This window comes from Moschus berezovskii, chromosome 10 (assembly GCF_049115385.1).
Source record: "Moschus berezovskii isolate FMDL1 chromosome 10, NW_MosBer_1.0, whole genome shotgun sequence".
Classification (NCBI taxonomy): Eukaryota; Metazoa; Chordata; class Mammalia; order Artiodactyla; family Moschidae; genus Moschus; species Moschus berezovskii.
This window is the reverse complement of record NC_142469.1, coordinates 71,965,478-71,981,287: the sequence shown is the minus strand read 5'-3', so window position 1 is coordinate 71,981,287 and position 15,810 is coordinate 71,965,478. Positions and strand designations below refer to the sequence as shown.

Genomic DNA, 15,810 nt, shown 5'->3' with positions numbered 1-15,810 from the left:
ACTGTTAAACATCCTTGGTGAGTTAATTTTGTGGGTAATATATTTGTGACAGGGAAGAGTAAAGGTAATAAGCATGTAGATTTTGTCATTTTCCTTCAGAAAATATCTTGTGTTATTGCTCTGATACAAGGCATTTTAGATGTGTAACCTTTATAAAAAGTGCCTTGTCAAGGAGGTGGTTTTTTTTTATCTAAGTTGGTATACCTGTAATATATGTCCATGTGTTTGCTGGTATGCATGAAGTATTGTTGTTGTTCAGTTACTAAGTTGTGTCTGACTCCTTGCAGCCCCTTGGAGTACAGCAAGCCAGGCTTCCCTGTTCTTCACCATCTCCTGGAGTTTGCTCAAACTCATGGTCATTGAGTCGATGATGCCATTCATCCATCTTATCCTCTGTCGCCCTTCTTCTCATGCCCTCAGTCTTTCCCAGCATCATGGTCTTTTCCAAGGATCGACTCTTCCCATCAGGTGGCCAAAGTATTGGAGCTTCAGCATCAGTCCTTCTATTGAATACTCAGAGTTGATTTCCTTTAGGATTGACTTGTTTGATCTCCTTGCAGTCCAACGGACTCTCAAGAGTCTTCTCCAGCACCACAGTTCAAAAGCATCAGTTCTGTGGCATTCAGCCATTTTTATTGTCCAGCTCTGACATTTGTACATGACTGAGTTTGAGTGAACTCCGGAAGTTGGTGATGGACAGGGAGGCCTGGTGTGCTGTGATTCATGGGGTCGCAAAGAGTTGGACACGACTGAGCGACTGAACTGAACTGAACTGAATGGAAAAACCATAGCTTTGACTATACAGACCTTTGTCAGCAAAGCGATGTCTCTGCTTTGTAATACGCTGTCTAGATTTATGATAGCCTTCCTTCCAAGGAACAAATGTCTTTTAATTTCATGGTTGCAGTCACCATCTGTAGTGATTTTGGAGACCAAAAAAATAAAATCTTCCATTTTTTCCCCTTCTATTTGCCATGAAGTGTTGGGACCAGAAGCCACAATCTTCATTTTGTTTATGTTGAATTTTAAGCCAGCTTTTTTCACTCTCCTTTTTCACCCTCATCAAGAGGCTCTTTTATTCCTCTTCGATTTCTGCCATTAGAGTAGTATCATCTGCATGTCTGAGGTTATTGATATTACTGCCAGCAATCTTGATTCCAGTTTGTGATTCATCCAACCTGGCATTTTGCATGGTATTCTGCATATAAGTTAAATAAGCAGGGTGACAGTATACAGACTTGACATACTGCTTTCCCAATTTTTGAACCAGTCTATTTGCCCTGTCCAGTTCTAACTATTGCTTCTTGACTTCTTGATCTGCATACAAATTTCTCAGTAGACAGGTAAGTTAGTCTAGTATTCCCATCTCTTTAAGAATTTTCCACAGTTTGTTGTGATCCACATAGTCAAAGGCTTTAACATAGTCAATGACGAGAAGTAGATGCTTTTCTGGAATTCCCTTGCTTTCTCTAATGGATGTTGGCAATTTTGATCTTTGATTCTTCTGCCTTTTCTAAATTCAGCTTGTACATCGGGAAGTTCTTGGTTCACATACTGCTGAAGCCTAGCTTGAAGGATCTTGAGCATTACCTTGCCAGCTTGTGAAATGAGTGCACTTTTATGGTTGTTTGAACATTCTTTGGCATTGCCTTTCTTTGGTATTGGAATGAAAACTGACCTTTTCCAGTCCTTGTGGCCACTGCTGAGTATTCCAAATTTGCTGATATATTGAGCTGACTTTAACAGCATCATCTTTTAGGATTTGAAATAGCTCAGCTCGAATTACATCACCTCCACTAGCTTTGTTGGTGTAATGCTTCCCAAGGCCCCCTTGACTTCACACTGTCTCTAGGTGAGTGACCACACCATTGTCATTATTTGGGTCACTGCAATATTTTTTGTATAGTTCTGTGTTTTATTACCACCTCTTCTTAATCTCTTCTGTTTCTCTTAGGTCCTTGCCATTTCTGTCGTTTCATCATGCCCATTCTTGAATGAAATGTTCCCTTGATATCTCCAGTTTTCGTGAAGAGATTTCTGTTCTTTTCCATTTTGTTGTTTACCTCTTTTCTTTGCATTGTTCACTTAAAAAGGTTTTCTTTTCTCTCCTTACTATTCTCTGGAGCTCTGCATTCAGGTGGGTATATCTTTCCTTTTTCCTTTGCCTTTGGCTTCTCTTTCTTTCATCAACTCTTTGTAAAGCCTCCTTAGACAACCAGTTTCCTTTCTTGCATTTCTTTTTCTTTGGGGTGGTTTTGATCAACACCTGCTGTACAGTGTTACAAACCTCTGTCCATAGTTTTTCAGGCACTCTGTATACCAGATCTGATCCATTGAATCTGTTTGTCACTTCCACTGTAAAATCATAAGGGTTTTGATTTAGGTCATATCTGAATGGCCTAGTGTTTTTCCCTACTTTCTTCAATTTAAGCCTGAATTTCGCAGTGAAGAGCTCATGATCTGAGCCACAGTCAGCTCCAGGTCTTATTTCTGCTGACTGTATAGAGCTTCTCTATCTTTGGCTGCAAAGAACATAATCAACCTGATTTCGGTATTGACCATCTGGTGATGTCTTTATGTGGAGTCATCTCTTGTGTCATTGGAAGAGGGTATTTGCTATGACCATTGTGTTCTCTTGACAAAACTCTATTAGCCTTTGCCCTGCTCCATTTTGTACTTCAAGGCCAAACTTACCTGTTACTCCAGGTATCTCTCGACTTCCTACTTTTGCATTCCAGTCCCCTATGATGAAAAGGACATCTTTTTTTGGTGTTAATTCTAGAAGGTCTTGTAGGTCTTGGTTAACTTCAGCTGCTTTGGCATTAATGGTTGGGGTATAAACATGGAAGTATAGGCATTTTAAATTGAGAAATAATTGCGAGTTATTTCATCTCAAACTACTGATTATTTAGTGAAAAAGTTTCCCTCAAAAGATGTATTTCTTACTGTAAGTTTTAAAATAAATGTTTTAAATCATGTATCTGTTATGTCATATTATATGTTTTTTTGATTGTATATATTTTAAAATTATATATTTAATGGTTAATTTATGTTAATGTATATAATTATTCATTCTTTTTTGAATATTTTACAGTTATGACTGGTTCCAAACAGACTCTTTAGTCACCATCGTCATATATACCAAACAGAAGGTAAACTTGTTTTTAACATCAGAAAAAAATAATAAGCTACATGCTGGCACATTTCTGAGCACTCATCTTGGATTAACTTATAGCAATTCTATGAGATAGATCCTTTCATTATCCCTATTTTACAGGTGAGGAAACAGAGATTAGGTAATTTAGCAGAGTCCACACAGTAAATGGCAGATCTAACATTTTGATCCCAGACAGGCTGGCTCCTTACCATATGCTCTTAACAAATACACCATAGCATCTCAGGAAAAAAAACAGGAAGTAGTGAGTTGGCCAAGAAGTTCGATATGATTTTTCCGTAACATCGTACAAAAACCCGAAGAAACCTTTCAGCCAACCCATTATTTTATATGCTCTTCTGTGACTTTGTTTTTTTTTATGCATGGATAACAGCAGTGAGTTACCCTTGGACTGCAAGGAGATCAAACCAGTCAATTCTAAAGGAAATCAGTCTTGAATATTCATTGGAAGGACTGATGTTGAAGCCGAAACTCCAATATTTTGGCCACCTGATGCGAAGAGATGACTCATTGGAACAGACCCTGATCCTGGGAAAGGTTGAAGGCAGGAGGAGAAGGGGACAACAGAGGAAGAGATGGTTGGATGGCATCACCGACTCGATGGACATGAGTTTGAGCAAGTTCCGGGAGTTGATGATGGGACAGGGAAGCCTGGCATGCTGCAGTCCATGGGGCCAGAAAGAGTCGTACACGACTGAACAAATGAACTGAACTGAACAGCAGTGAGAGTCCCCATTTAACTTCACCATGTGAACTGATTTCCTGCACATGTATTGGAATTCAAGAAACAGGAGAGAGTATTGCTATGTCTTAGTACGCTTAAGCTACTAACCAGCTTTAGATGTCCTCTGGAAACTAAAATTAGGGAATTAACTCATTCATTAAGTATTTATTGAACACTGCTTCATTCTGAACACTGCTATAGAATTCAGAAATCTGTAGGTGGGCCAGATTCACAGAGACTTGAGACTCACCATGCTTACAGTCCAACCTGGGAAATCAGATGAAGAAGCAGGCAGCTTGCACCATCTCCAGGCACATCCTCCAGCAGCCTGCAGGGTCTCCACACTTGAGGAACCATAGAGATTTAGAGACAAATTCTGGCAGCCAGGGATTCCTAAGAATTCATGCTACTTCTGTCATAGCAGAACTGCATCTGAGTGAGTGAGTTCCTCCCCCTCCTAAAGTAGGATTTGATGGCCCTGCCGGAATGGCCAGCCTCTGCCTAAAAGAGCCAGGATGTCCAGAGGCACTGCATGTCCCACCTCCTACTCCTTCCTCACCAAGCAGTCTAGAACCAAGAGGGCAGGGCTTGGGGAGCCTGGGATCCGTCTCTTCCCATTGGTAATACCAGTGAGGCACAGAGGGTGGATGACTGAGGGGAAGGGGGAGCTTAATATGTTGAAAGATGTGTTCCTTGTGTAAATGACAGGCACAAAAATAACTTGCATGAAAGCTACGTAGAAACTAGAGACATCTGAAAAGTTGTTAGTGAATTTTTTTTTTTTTGATAAGCTGAGCTTAAGAAGTTGTGTTAAGATAGTCCCTTATGCTTAGTGTTTAGAGATGAATGGGTAAGGTAGACATTAAGCATAGACAAATATGTAGTTAAAATTATGATATATGCTTTGAAGGAGAATGAGGTTATATGAGAGTGAAAAACAGGAGTAATGTGGTTATAGTTTGTGGGCTATGTAAATAATTACCATGTGAACTTCCACTGATCAGCTTAAATGTATAGAGTTTAGAAAAAATTTTACTTTCTCTTTTCAATTTCTGTTTAAGGATATCAATTTAGATTCAGTAATAGTTGATCATCGGGATGATTCCTTTAGAGCTGAGACAGTTATCAAGGATTATTCATACCTTGTACATGTTGGTAAGTAACTTATTCTATATTCATGGAAACAACTTTTGTTTACTTATAGTCGTAACTGGTTGTAGAATCTTGATAACTGTAATATTTTATCTGCTACTGTCATTTTGGTTTGTCATTTTAAAGATTTATTCATTCACTTATTTATTTTTAGCTGTGCTGGGTCTTTGTTCCTATGCGGACTTCTCTCTAGCTGCGGCGAGTGGGGTCTCCTCTCTAGTTGCAGTGCATAGGCTTCTTCTTGTGGTGTCTTCTCTTATTGTGGAGCATGGATTCCAGGGCATGCAGGCTTTAGTAGTTGTGGCACATGGGCTCCGTCATCATAGCTGCCGGGCTCTAGAGCACAGGCTCAATAGTTGTGGCGCACGGGCCCAGCTGCTCCACGGCCTGTGGGACCTTCCCGGCCTAGAATCGAACCTGTGTCTCCTACATTGGCAGGTCTTCATCACTGAGCCACCAAGGAAGCCTAGTTTATCATTTTTGATCAGTTTTTTTTTTCCATTATTTCTTTATACTAGTGAAAGGGCTAGCAAACGGCAGTATGACCTCACTTTTCCCAAGTTTAAACAGATTAGATGTGATCGAAATCAGTCATATGAAATACTTGGTCCAGCTTTGTAAGATCGTATTACTTAATACCTGCAAAGACATCTCCAGAGGTCTGCCTGTCATGTGCTTCTGCTGAGTGGACATCACCAGACGCTGTTCCATTGGCCTATCTCTTGCCAGCTCTGTCATGGGAAGTCAGAGGCTACGTCACAGTAGCCTGTGCCACAAGGTTTTACTATACCCTCCGGTGCCTGTCCCTTCACAGCCAGAGACCAACCATATAATTCACTTCTGTCTGTGTTGAGAGGTTGCAGATATCTCAGGAGAAAGAACTCAGGACTGAAATCTGGAATCAAAGGTATTAATAGCAGATTCCTAATCCATTTCTCACCCGTAATGACTCTAGGATTTCATCCTTTTCTCCTTTAAAGAAGGTAATATTATTCCAGTTAGAAAGTAAAAATGAAAAAAACCAGATCAAAAAGAAGAAAACTATCTTAAGCATTCATTCTGATGTAAAAAATTTTCTGTTTACTTTTCTAAAACAAACTGAAAATCTCCAGACCTCAGCTGACTTGGGATTCTGCTCATGGCTTTCTTAATGAAGGACATTTATTACTAAATTTGATTGAAGTTGATAAATGTTTTTTGTTTCTTATTTTCCCCCATTCATTAGATTAATCAGCTTCAAATCTTAAACCTTTCTTCTGGAAATACATCCTATCTTATTTTTTACCTTTATAAGATCTTAATATATGTTGCCTCTTAGGGAGAGTTTTAACAAAAAACTCAGATGTCTAAAAAAGTATATATTATTCATTAGCTCTGTCATGATTTTTTTTTAATGAAGACTTCTGTGTCAGCATTTATTATGTTTCAAATATTCTATGGCTAGTTTTTCACACCGTAGCTAACTGTAGCTAGCACATGTATGAAAAAACAAAAACTCCACAGTCAAAAATGTGAAACTCCTGGTTGCTAATATTAAATCAGAATCAAAATTGTAAGTTTCAAAGAACCATATTAACATAGAGAACTTGAGAACAGATGTTTGTAAAAATACTTACTTCTCCCCCTTCTGGGATGTAAGTTCTGGAAGGGCATGGATTTTTCCCTTTCACTGACTGTGGTACCCACAGTATCTACAAAGTGTGTGACACACAGTTCAGTTCAGTCGCTCAGTTCTGTCCGACTCTCTGTGACCCCATGAACCTCAGTACGCCAGGCCTTCCATGTCCATCATCAACTCCTGGAGTTTACCCAAACTCATGTCCATTGAGTTGGTGATGCCATCCAACCATCTCTTCCTCTGTTGTCCCATTCTTCTCCTGCCCTCAATCTTTCCCAGCATCAGGGTCTTTTCAAATGAGTCAGCTCTTCGCATCAGGTGGCCAAAGTATTGGAACAGCTTCAACATCAGTCCTTCCAATGAACACCCAGGACTGATCCCTTTTAGGATGCACTGCTTGAATCTCCTTACAGTCCAAGGGACTTTCAAGAGTCTTCTCCAACACCACAGTTCAAAAGCATCAATTCTTTGGTGCTCACCTTTCTTTGTAGTCCAACTCTCACATCCATACATGACCACTGGAAAAACCGTAGGCTTGACTAGTACACAGACCTTTGTTGACAAAATAATATCTCTGCTTTTTAATATGCTGTCTAGGTTGGTCATAACTTTCCTTCCAAGGAGTAAGCATCTTTAAATTTCATGGCTGCAATCACCATCTGCAATGATTTTGGAGCCTCAAAAAATAAAGTCAGCCGCTTTTCCCACTGTTTCCCCATCTATTTGCCATAAAGTGATGGGACCAGATGCCATGATCTAGTTTTCTGAATGTTGAGCTTTAAACCAACTTTTTCACTCTCCTCTTTCACTTTCATCAAGAGGTTTTTTAATTCCTCTTCACTTTCTGCCATAAGGGTGGTGTCATCTGCATATCTGAGGTTATTGATATTTCTCCCGGCAATCTGGATTCCAGCTTGAGCTTCTTCCAGCCCAGAGTTTCTCATGATGTATTCTGCATATAAGTTAAATAAGCAGGGTGACAATATATAACCTTGACATACTCCTTTTCCTATTTGGAACCAGCCTGTTGTTCCATGTCCAGTTCTAACTGTTGCTTCCTGACCTACATATAGGTTTCTCAAGAGACAAGTCAGATGGTGTGGTATTCCCATCTCTTTCAGAATTTTCCACAGTTTATTTTGATCCACACAGTCAAAGGCTTTGGCATAGTCAATAAAGCAGAAATAGATGTTTTTCTGGAACTCGTACTTTTTTGATGATGCAGCGGATGTTGGCAATTTGATCTCTGGTTCCTCTGCCTTTTCTGAAACCAGCTTGAACATCTGGAAGTTCACAGTTCACATATTGCTAAAACCTGGCTTGGAGAATTTTGAGCATGACTTTACTAGCATGTGAGATGAGTGCAATTGTGCGGTAGTTTGAGCACTTTGGCATTGCTTTTCTTTGGGATTGGAATGAAAACTGACCTTTTCTAGTCCTGTGGCCACTGCTGAGTTTTCCAAATTTGCTGACATATTGAGTGCAATACTTTCACAGCATCATCTTTTAGGATTTGAAATAGCTCAACTGGAATTCCATCACCTCCTCTAGCTTTGTTCATAGTGATGCTTCCTCAGGCTCACTTCACATTCCAGGATGTCTGGCTCTAGGTGAGTGATCACACCATTGTGATTATTATCTTGGTCGTGAAGATCTTTTTTGTATAATTCTTCTAAATGACTATCCACCTTAGAGAACAGTAAGAAAAGAAAAATTTATCCAGACTCAGACCTGGCCTATCCTCATATGCACATGTGCATACCCTGGAGCTTGTGTGTTTCATGTGCTACCTCTTTCCCTCCCTGCTCCTTTCTTGGTTTGTAGGATTTGTAAGGTTGGGACCATCATTAAACCAGTATGGGTTACCCACCTGTGGGCAATTGAATATTTACCCTTTAATTAATAAGGAGAGAAGTGGAACAACTAAAAGAAAATATTTAAATAATTTTTCTCAAAGTATTATATACATTTTGGTTGTATTCAGTTTTTCTTATGGTTTCTTAGGATATGTTTGAGAGATTTGAAATAGTGCATGAAAGAACCATTTAAATGATCTTTTACAGTGTTTGTAGACTGTAGGAATTGAAGTTGGATCTTAACTGAATTTTTTTTTCTTTTTCTCCAGCCCTAAGTCATGAGATTCAGGAAGATTTTTCTGGTAAGCTACCAATGTTATGTATGTGTGTACATATACACACACACATACATGCATACCTATGGGAGCACAGCTACCAATGTAATGTATGTATGTACATATACACAGATATACATATGCATGTATGAGGGATAGCAGTTTGTCTTACTGTTCACATGTATATTTTCATGTTGCAGAACAGGGATATGATGTTTTCTATATAAACATATATGTTAATTTTTAAATATACCTTTTCCCTCTGGTTTCAGTTCCTCCTACCCATTGTTCCTTTTCTTTTATTCATTTCATCTTTGCCCTTTTTATTTCCTCTCATTAGGAAAAAAAATCCTGTCTCCATTCTTCCCTCCTGCCCTACTCCTGATATGTAGCTTGTAGAAATATAGTTGACCAGAAAAGTTTTTCTTAGGTGTGTATATATAAATATTTAATGTTAACAAGGGCATCCCTGGTAGTTCAGATAGTAAAGCATCTGCCTGCAATTCAAGAGACCCAAAGCATATTAAATTATATATATCATTACATATAAACGCACAATGGATTTTACACAGCTGTTTAACAATAGATTTATCAGAGAATGTTAATTTTTTTTTCTTTAGTTTTATTGAGATATCATTGACAAAATTGTGATCTATTTAAAGATTTAAAGTATACAACATGTTGATTCAATAAAGGTATACATTGTGAAGATTCACACAATCAAATTAACACATCTATCATCTCACATGTTTACCTTTGTGTTTAATTTCAGTTATATAAAACACCGTCATCAGCTGCAGTCACCATGATATGCATGAGATTTTCAGACCTTATTCACCTTATAGCTGAAAGTTCATACTCTTTTGTCAACCTCTTCCTATTTCCCTTTCACCCCTGACGCCTGGCACTGTTTTGCTACTGTTTCTATGAGTGTGACTTTTTTTTTTAATTATCACATATAAGTGATACCATGCAGTATTTGTCTTCTCTGTTTTATTTATTTCACTTAGTATAATGCCCTCTAGGTTTATCATAGATTGTTGCAACTATCAGGATCCCCTTTTTAAGGCTGAATAATATTCCAGTCTATATTTGTATATATGTGGTTTCTTGTTTTAAAGCACTGTGAGATTATGTTACACTGGTTCTATACCTTCCTTTTTCTATATACACCATAGTAAGTTCTATAAATTGTATTAATTATTTTCTTTGAAGTCAAGGACTTTTTATGTCTATTAAGCTTCAAATCAGTGCTCATGGAATTGAATTCATCTGTCTTTAAAACTGTTAAATTGCTGCTGATTTTTATGTTTACAGTGAGGAAGACTAATATTGTTTCTAAAGGCAAAAAGAAATATACTTTAAATCTTTAAAAACACATTGAATTCATAAAATATAATCACCTTTTAAAGCCTATTATATCAACAAAGCCAAAAGCTGGTTCTTTGAGAAGATAAATAAAATTGACAGACCTTGAGCCATACTCAAGAAACGAAGGGAGAAGAATCAAATCAACAAAATTAGAAATGAAAATGGAGAGATCACAACAGACAACACAGAAATACAAAGGATCATAAGAGAGTACTATCAGCAACTATATGCCAATAAAATGGACAACCTGGAAGAAATTGACAAATTCTTAGAAAAGTACAACTTTCCAGTACTGAACCAGGAAGAAATAGAAAATCTTAACAGACCCATCACAAGCACAGAAATTGAAACTGTAATCAGAAATCTTTCAGCAAACAAAAGCCCAGGACCAGATGGCTTCACGGCTGAATTCTACCAAAAATTTAGAGAAGAGCTAACAGCTATCCTACTCAAACTCTTCCAGAAAATGTCAGAGGAAGGTAAACTGCCAAACTCATTCTATGAGGCCATCACCCTAATACCAAAACCTGACAAAGATGCCACAAAAAAAGAAAACTACAGGCCAATATCACTGATGAACATAGATGCAAAAGTCCTTAACAAAATTCGAGCAATCAGAATCCAGCAACACATTAAAAAGATCATACATCATGACCAAGTGGTCTCTATCCCAGGGATGCAAGGATTTTTCAATATCTGCAAATCAATCAATGTAATACACCACATTAACAAATAGATAAAAACCATGTGATTATCTCAATAGATGCAGAGAAAGCCTTTGACAAAATTCAACATCCATTTATGATAAAAAACCCTCCAGAAAGCAGGAATATAAGGAACATACCTCAACATAATAAAAGCTATATATGACAAACCCACAGCAAACATTATCCTCAATGGTGAAAAATTGAAAGAATTTCCCCTAAAGTCAGTAACAAGACAAGGGTGCCCACTCTTACCACTACTGTTCAACATAGTTTTGGAAGTTTTGGCCACAGTGCAATCAGAGCAGAAAAAGAAATAAAAGGAATCCATATTGGAAAAGAAGAAGTAAAACTCTCACTGTTTGCAGATGACATGATCCTCTGCATAGAAAACCCTAAAGACTCAACCAGAAAATTACTAGAGCTAATCAATGAATATAGTAAAGTTGCAGGATATAAAATTAACATACAGAAATCCCTTGCATTCCTATACACTAACAATGAGAAAACAGAAATTAAGGAAACAATTCCATTCATCATTGCAACAAAAAGAATAAAATACTTAGGAATATATCTACCTAAAGAAACAAAATGCCTATATATAGAAAACTATAAATCACTGGTGAAAGAAATCAAAGAGGACACAAATAGATGGAGAAATATACCATGTTCATGGATTGAAAGAATCAATATAGTGAAAATGGGTATACTACCCAAAGCAATCTGTAGATTCAATGCAAGCCCTATCAAGCGACCAACAGTATTTTTCAAAGAAGTAGAACAAATAATTTCACAATTTGTGTGGAAATACAAAAAACCTCGAATAGCCAAAGCAATCTTAAGAAAGAAAAATGGAACTGGAGGAATCAACCTGCCGGACTTCAGGCTTTACCGCAAAGCCACAGTCATCAAGACAGTATAGTACTGGCATAAAGACAGAAATATAGATCAGTGGAACAAAATAGAAAGCCATGCAACTATGGACACCTTATCTTCGACAAAGGAGGCAAGAATATACAATGGAGAAAAGACAGTCTCTTTAACAAGTGGTGCTGGGAAAACTGGTCAACCACTTGTAAAAGAATGAAACTAGAACATTTTCTAACACCATACACAAAAATAAACTCAAAATGGATTAAAGATCTAAACGTAAGACCAGAAACTATAAAACTCCTAGAGGAAAACAGGCAAAACACTCTCCGACATAAATCACAGCAGGATCCTCCATGACCCACCTCCCAGAATATTGGAAATAAAACCAAAAATAAACAAATGGGACCTAATTAAACTTAAAAGCTTTTGCATAACAAAGGAAACTATAAGCAAGGTGAAAAGACAGCCTTCAGAATGGGAGAAAATAATAGCAAACAAAGCAGCAGACAAACAATTAATCTCAAAAATACAAGCAACTCCTGCAGCTCAATTCCAGAAAAATAAATGACCCAGTCAAAAACTGGGCCAAAAAACTAAACAGACATTTCTCCAAAGAAGACATACAGATGGTTAACAAACACATGAAAAGATGCTTAATTTAACATCACTCATTATCAGAGAAATGCAAATCAAAACCACAATGAAGTACCATATCACGCCAGTCAGAATGGCTGCTATCCAAAAGTCTACAAGCAATAAATGCTGGAGAGGGTGTGGAGAAGAGGGAACCCTCTTACACTGTTGGTGGGAATGCAAACTAGTACAGCGACTATGGAGAACAGTGTGGAAATTCCTTATAAAACTGAAAATAGAACTGCCATATGACCCAGCAATACCACTGCTGGGCATACCTACCGAGGAAACCAGAATTGAAAGAGACACATGTACCCCAATGTTTGTCACATCACTGTTTGTAATAGCCAGGACATGGAAGTAATCTAGATGTCCATCAGCAGACGAATGGATATGAAATCTGTGGTACATATACACAATGAAATATTACTCAGCCATTAAAAAGAATACATTTGAATCAGTTCTAATGAGGTGGATGAAACTGGAGCCTATTATACAGAGTGAAGTAAGCCAGAAAGAAAAACACCAATACAGTATATTAACGCATATATATGGAATTTAGAAAGATGGTAACGATAACCCTATATGCGAGACAGCAAAAGAGACACAGATGTATAGAACAGTCTTTTGGACTCTGTGGGAGAGGGTGAGGGTGAGATGATTTGGGAGAATGTCATTGAAACATGTATATTATCATATGTGAAACGAATTGCCAGTCCAGGTTCGATGCATGAGACAGGATGCTCAGGGCTGGTGCACTGGGATGACCCAGAGGTATGGTATGGGGAGGGAGGTGGGAGGGAGTTTCAGGATGGGGAACACATGTACACCTGTGGTGGATTCATGTCAATGTATGGCAAAATGAATACAATAATGTAAAGTAATTAGCCTCCAATTAAATAAATTTATATTTTAAAAAAATTTTTTAAAGAATAAAAAAAGTTTTTGATTACCAAAATTCTCTGAACAAGCCAAATTTATATTGAAGAACAGAAAAGTTTCAAGGTAACATTTCTGAGTTGGGAGCAGCACTCCCTGAAAAGCATTTAGCTCCATCACTTCTTGTTTTTCATCTGATGCAAAAATATTAGGTACTTCCCCAGTATTGAGCACACTGTCGATATCCTCTAGAAAAGCTTCCTCTTTATTCTGAGTGTCCATGATTAGAAAGACTGTCTTCTGGCCCTTCATGGCCACATTCCTTAAAAGGGCCTTAGAATAAAAATGTACTTAGAATCAAAAATAAATAAATAAAATAAAGCTTATTATATTATTAATATTATATTCATATATTCTAAACTATTTCAAATATTCAAAAATAAAAAGATAATATAAAATATTTTTAATTATCAAAGATTGATAATTATAAGGATAATTTATAGGGATTCATTCTCCTGGAGCCTTTTCTGTTTATTAAGCTTAATATTGGTTTACTGAATTCACTCATAAGACTCTTTCAGATTCCAAGAAATGTTTAATAGAGTATAAATTAAATTTGCTTTTGTGGATTCATTCAGTGGCTAGTTTGTGTATTTAAGGTTTTTTTTTTAAAGCTGTGTATTAGTTGCCATCGCTCTATTTGAGCTTGTATGAAAACCAGTATTATGTATTAGTTTGGCTCCTGATATATTAATTTGAAAGAAGTTAATCTGAAGTTAAGATAAACTGAATTTAACATCATATGAGGCATAAACAATTTTGAGGAATATGTACCAAAAATTTTATTTATTTCACTAATGATCAATGTCATTCATATCAGATCAGGACATTTGGGTTGTTTGAGAAAATCTGGTTTAAAAATAAACTCTCATATTTAATATCAATGAATATAAATGGAGTTTATCTTCTTTTCAGTGCTAGTTGTTGAGAATGTGGGAAAAATAGAGATCATCCTGAAGAAAAAAGAGAATATTTCTTGGAAATGCCTTGGTCATCCCCTGGAGAATCATAATTCATTTATTCCAAAGAAAGATACAGGTAGGCTATGCTGTTATTTTGAGTCCTGGGTTCATGAAAATATATGTCAGTGGCTCAGTTGTACCAGAATTTGGAGGGCCACTTTCAGTGAGCCAAAGGGTCCTTGTATCTCTTTCTAAAGAATTGAAATGGGGAATTGGGTTTGTTACCCTCCTTTTTTATTTTTTAAACAGAGATTACATTTCTGACTCTGCTATCTAATGTTTAGGCATAATGGGGTCATTAAGTAATGATAGCTAAATGGAGAATACCCACTTAGACCTTTCACTCCTTCATTCCTCCTGGCTCCCTTTTACAAAAGGTGCAAAAACAAGTAAAGTTTATGCCCTGTAGGCACATCTAATTTTTTTCTGTTAGAGAAGGCACGTTTATTGCCCCTATGCTTATCTAAACCAGTTTCTGAGTTTACTTCCTAAAGATAATACCGTTCATTTTCTTCCTTTATTTTTTAGAGCTTTTAATTTAAGTGTAACATCTTACAGGCAAAGGTGCGTATTTTAAGTGTTCTGCTTGATGAATTTTCACAAAGTGATGCACTCCATATTTTCTTTGGAAGGAGGATTTGCCTCTTGTTCCAAGTGTTTTGAAATTTCATAGTTTGATAGACCATAATGGAGGTCTGTTTTCAACTTTTGTGCCAAATGGTCATCCTTTGTGCTGCTGCTGCTGCTGCTGCTAAGTCACTTCAGTCGTGTCCGACTCTGTGTGACCCCATAGACGGAAGCCCACCAGGCTCCCCCGTCCCTGGGATTCTCTAGGCAAGAACACTGGAGTGGGTTGCCATTTCCTTCTCCAATGTGTGAAAGTGAAAAGTGAAAGTAAAGTCGCTCAGTCGTGTCCGACCCTTAGCGACCCCACGGACTGCAGCCTACCAGGCTGCTCCATCCACGGGATTTTCTAGGCAAGAGTACTGGAGTGGCTTGCCATTGTGCTAACCTTTCCATTATGGAAGCTTAAGACCCGTGTGTCTGGAAAGTACTGATTTTTCTTCCCTCCATGGTCTGTTTTTACTTTTTTAGAAGTGTTCGTTTTTTTTAAGACTTTTAAAAATATATATTATTTTTTATTTATTTACTTTTGGCTGCACTGGGTCCTTTGATGTGGCACACCTACTCTTCATTGATGTACTCTGGCTTTGGCTAGTGTGGTGCTCAGGTTCATGTTGCAGTGGCTTCTCTTGTTGAGGAGCACCGCTCTGGAGCGTGCAGGCTCAGTAGCTATGGCTTAGTCACCCCACAGCATGTGGGATCTTAGTTCCCAGACCAGGGATGGAACCCATGTCCCTTGCATTAGTAGGTGGAAGTTTAATCACTGGACCAGGGAAGTCCCTAAAAGTGTTCTTATTTTAAGCCTTCTTAACCAGTTTTCTATTATCTTGTCTTTTCTCTCTCATTTTCTTTTTTTTTTTTTTTCCTCTCATTTTCAATTTTGTCCTTTTGTTCTACTTTTTGG

General features: G+C 37.6%; 1 protein-coding gene across 5 annotated transcripts in view; it reads left to right on the top strand.

Moving 5' to 3' along the window:
* CYB5R4 (cytochrome b5 reductase 4) overlaps positions 1-15,810 on the top strand; it is a 111,180-nt gene that overhangs the window by 64,005 nt on the left and 31,365 nt on the right. For all 5 annotated transcript variants that reach the window (XM_088840732.1, XM_055432958.2, XM_055432957.2 and 2 more), the window contains 4 exons: positions 3,095-3,152; positions 4,961-5,054; positions 8,795-8,827; positions 14,236-14,358. In XM_088840732.1, coding sequence (XP_088696858.1) covers positions 3,095-3,152; positions 4,961-5,054; positions 8,795-8,827; positions 14,236-14,358 — 308 coding nt within the window. The remainder of the gene's footprint in view (positions 1-3,094; positions 3,153-4,960; positions 5,055-8,794; positions 8,828-14,235; positions 14,359-15,810) is intronic.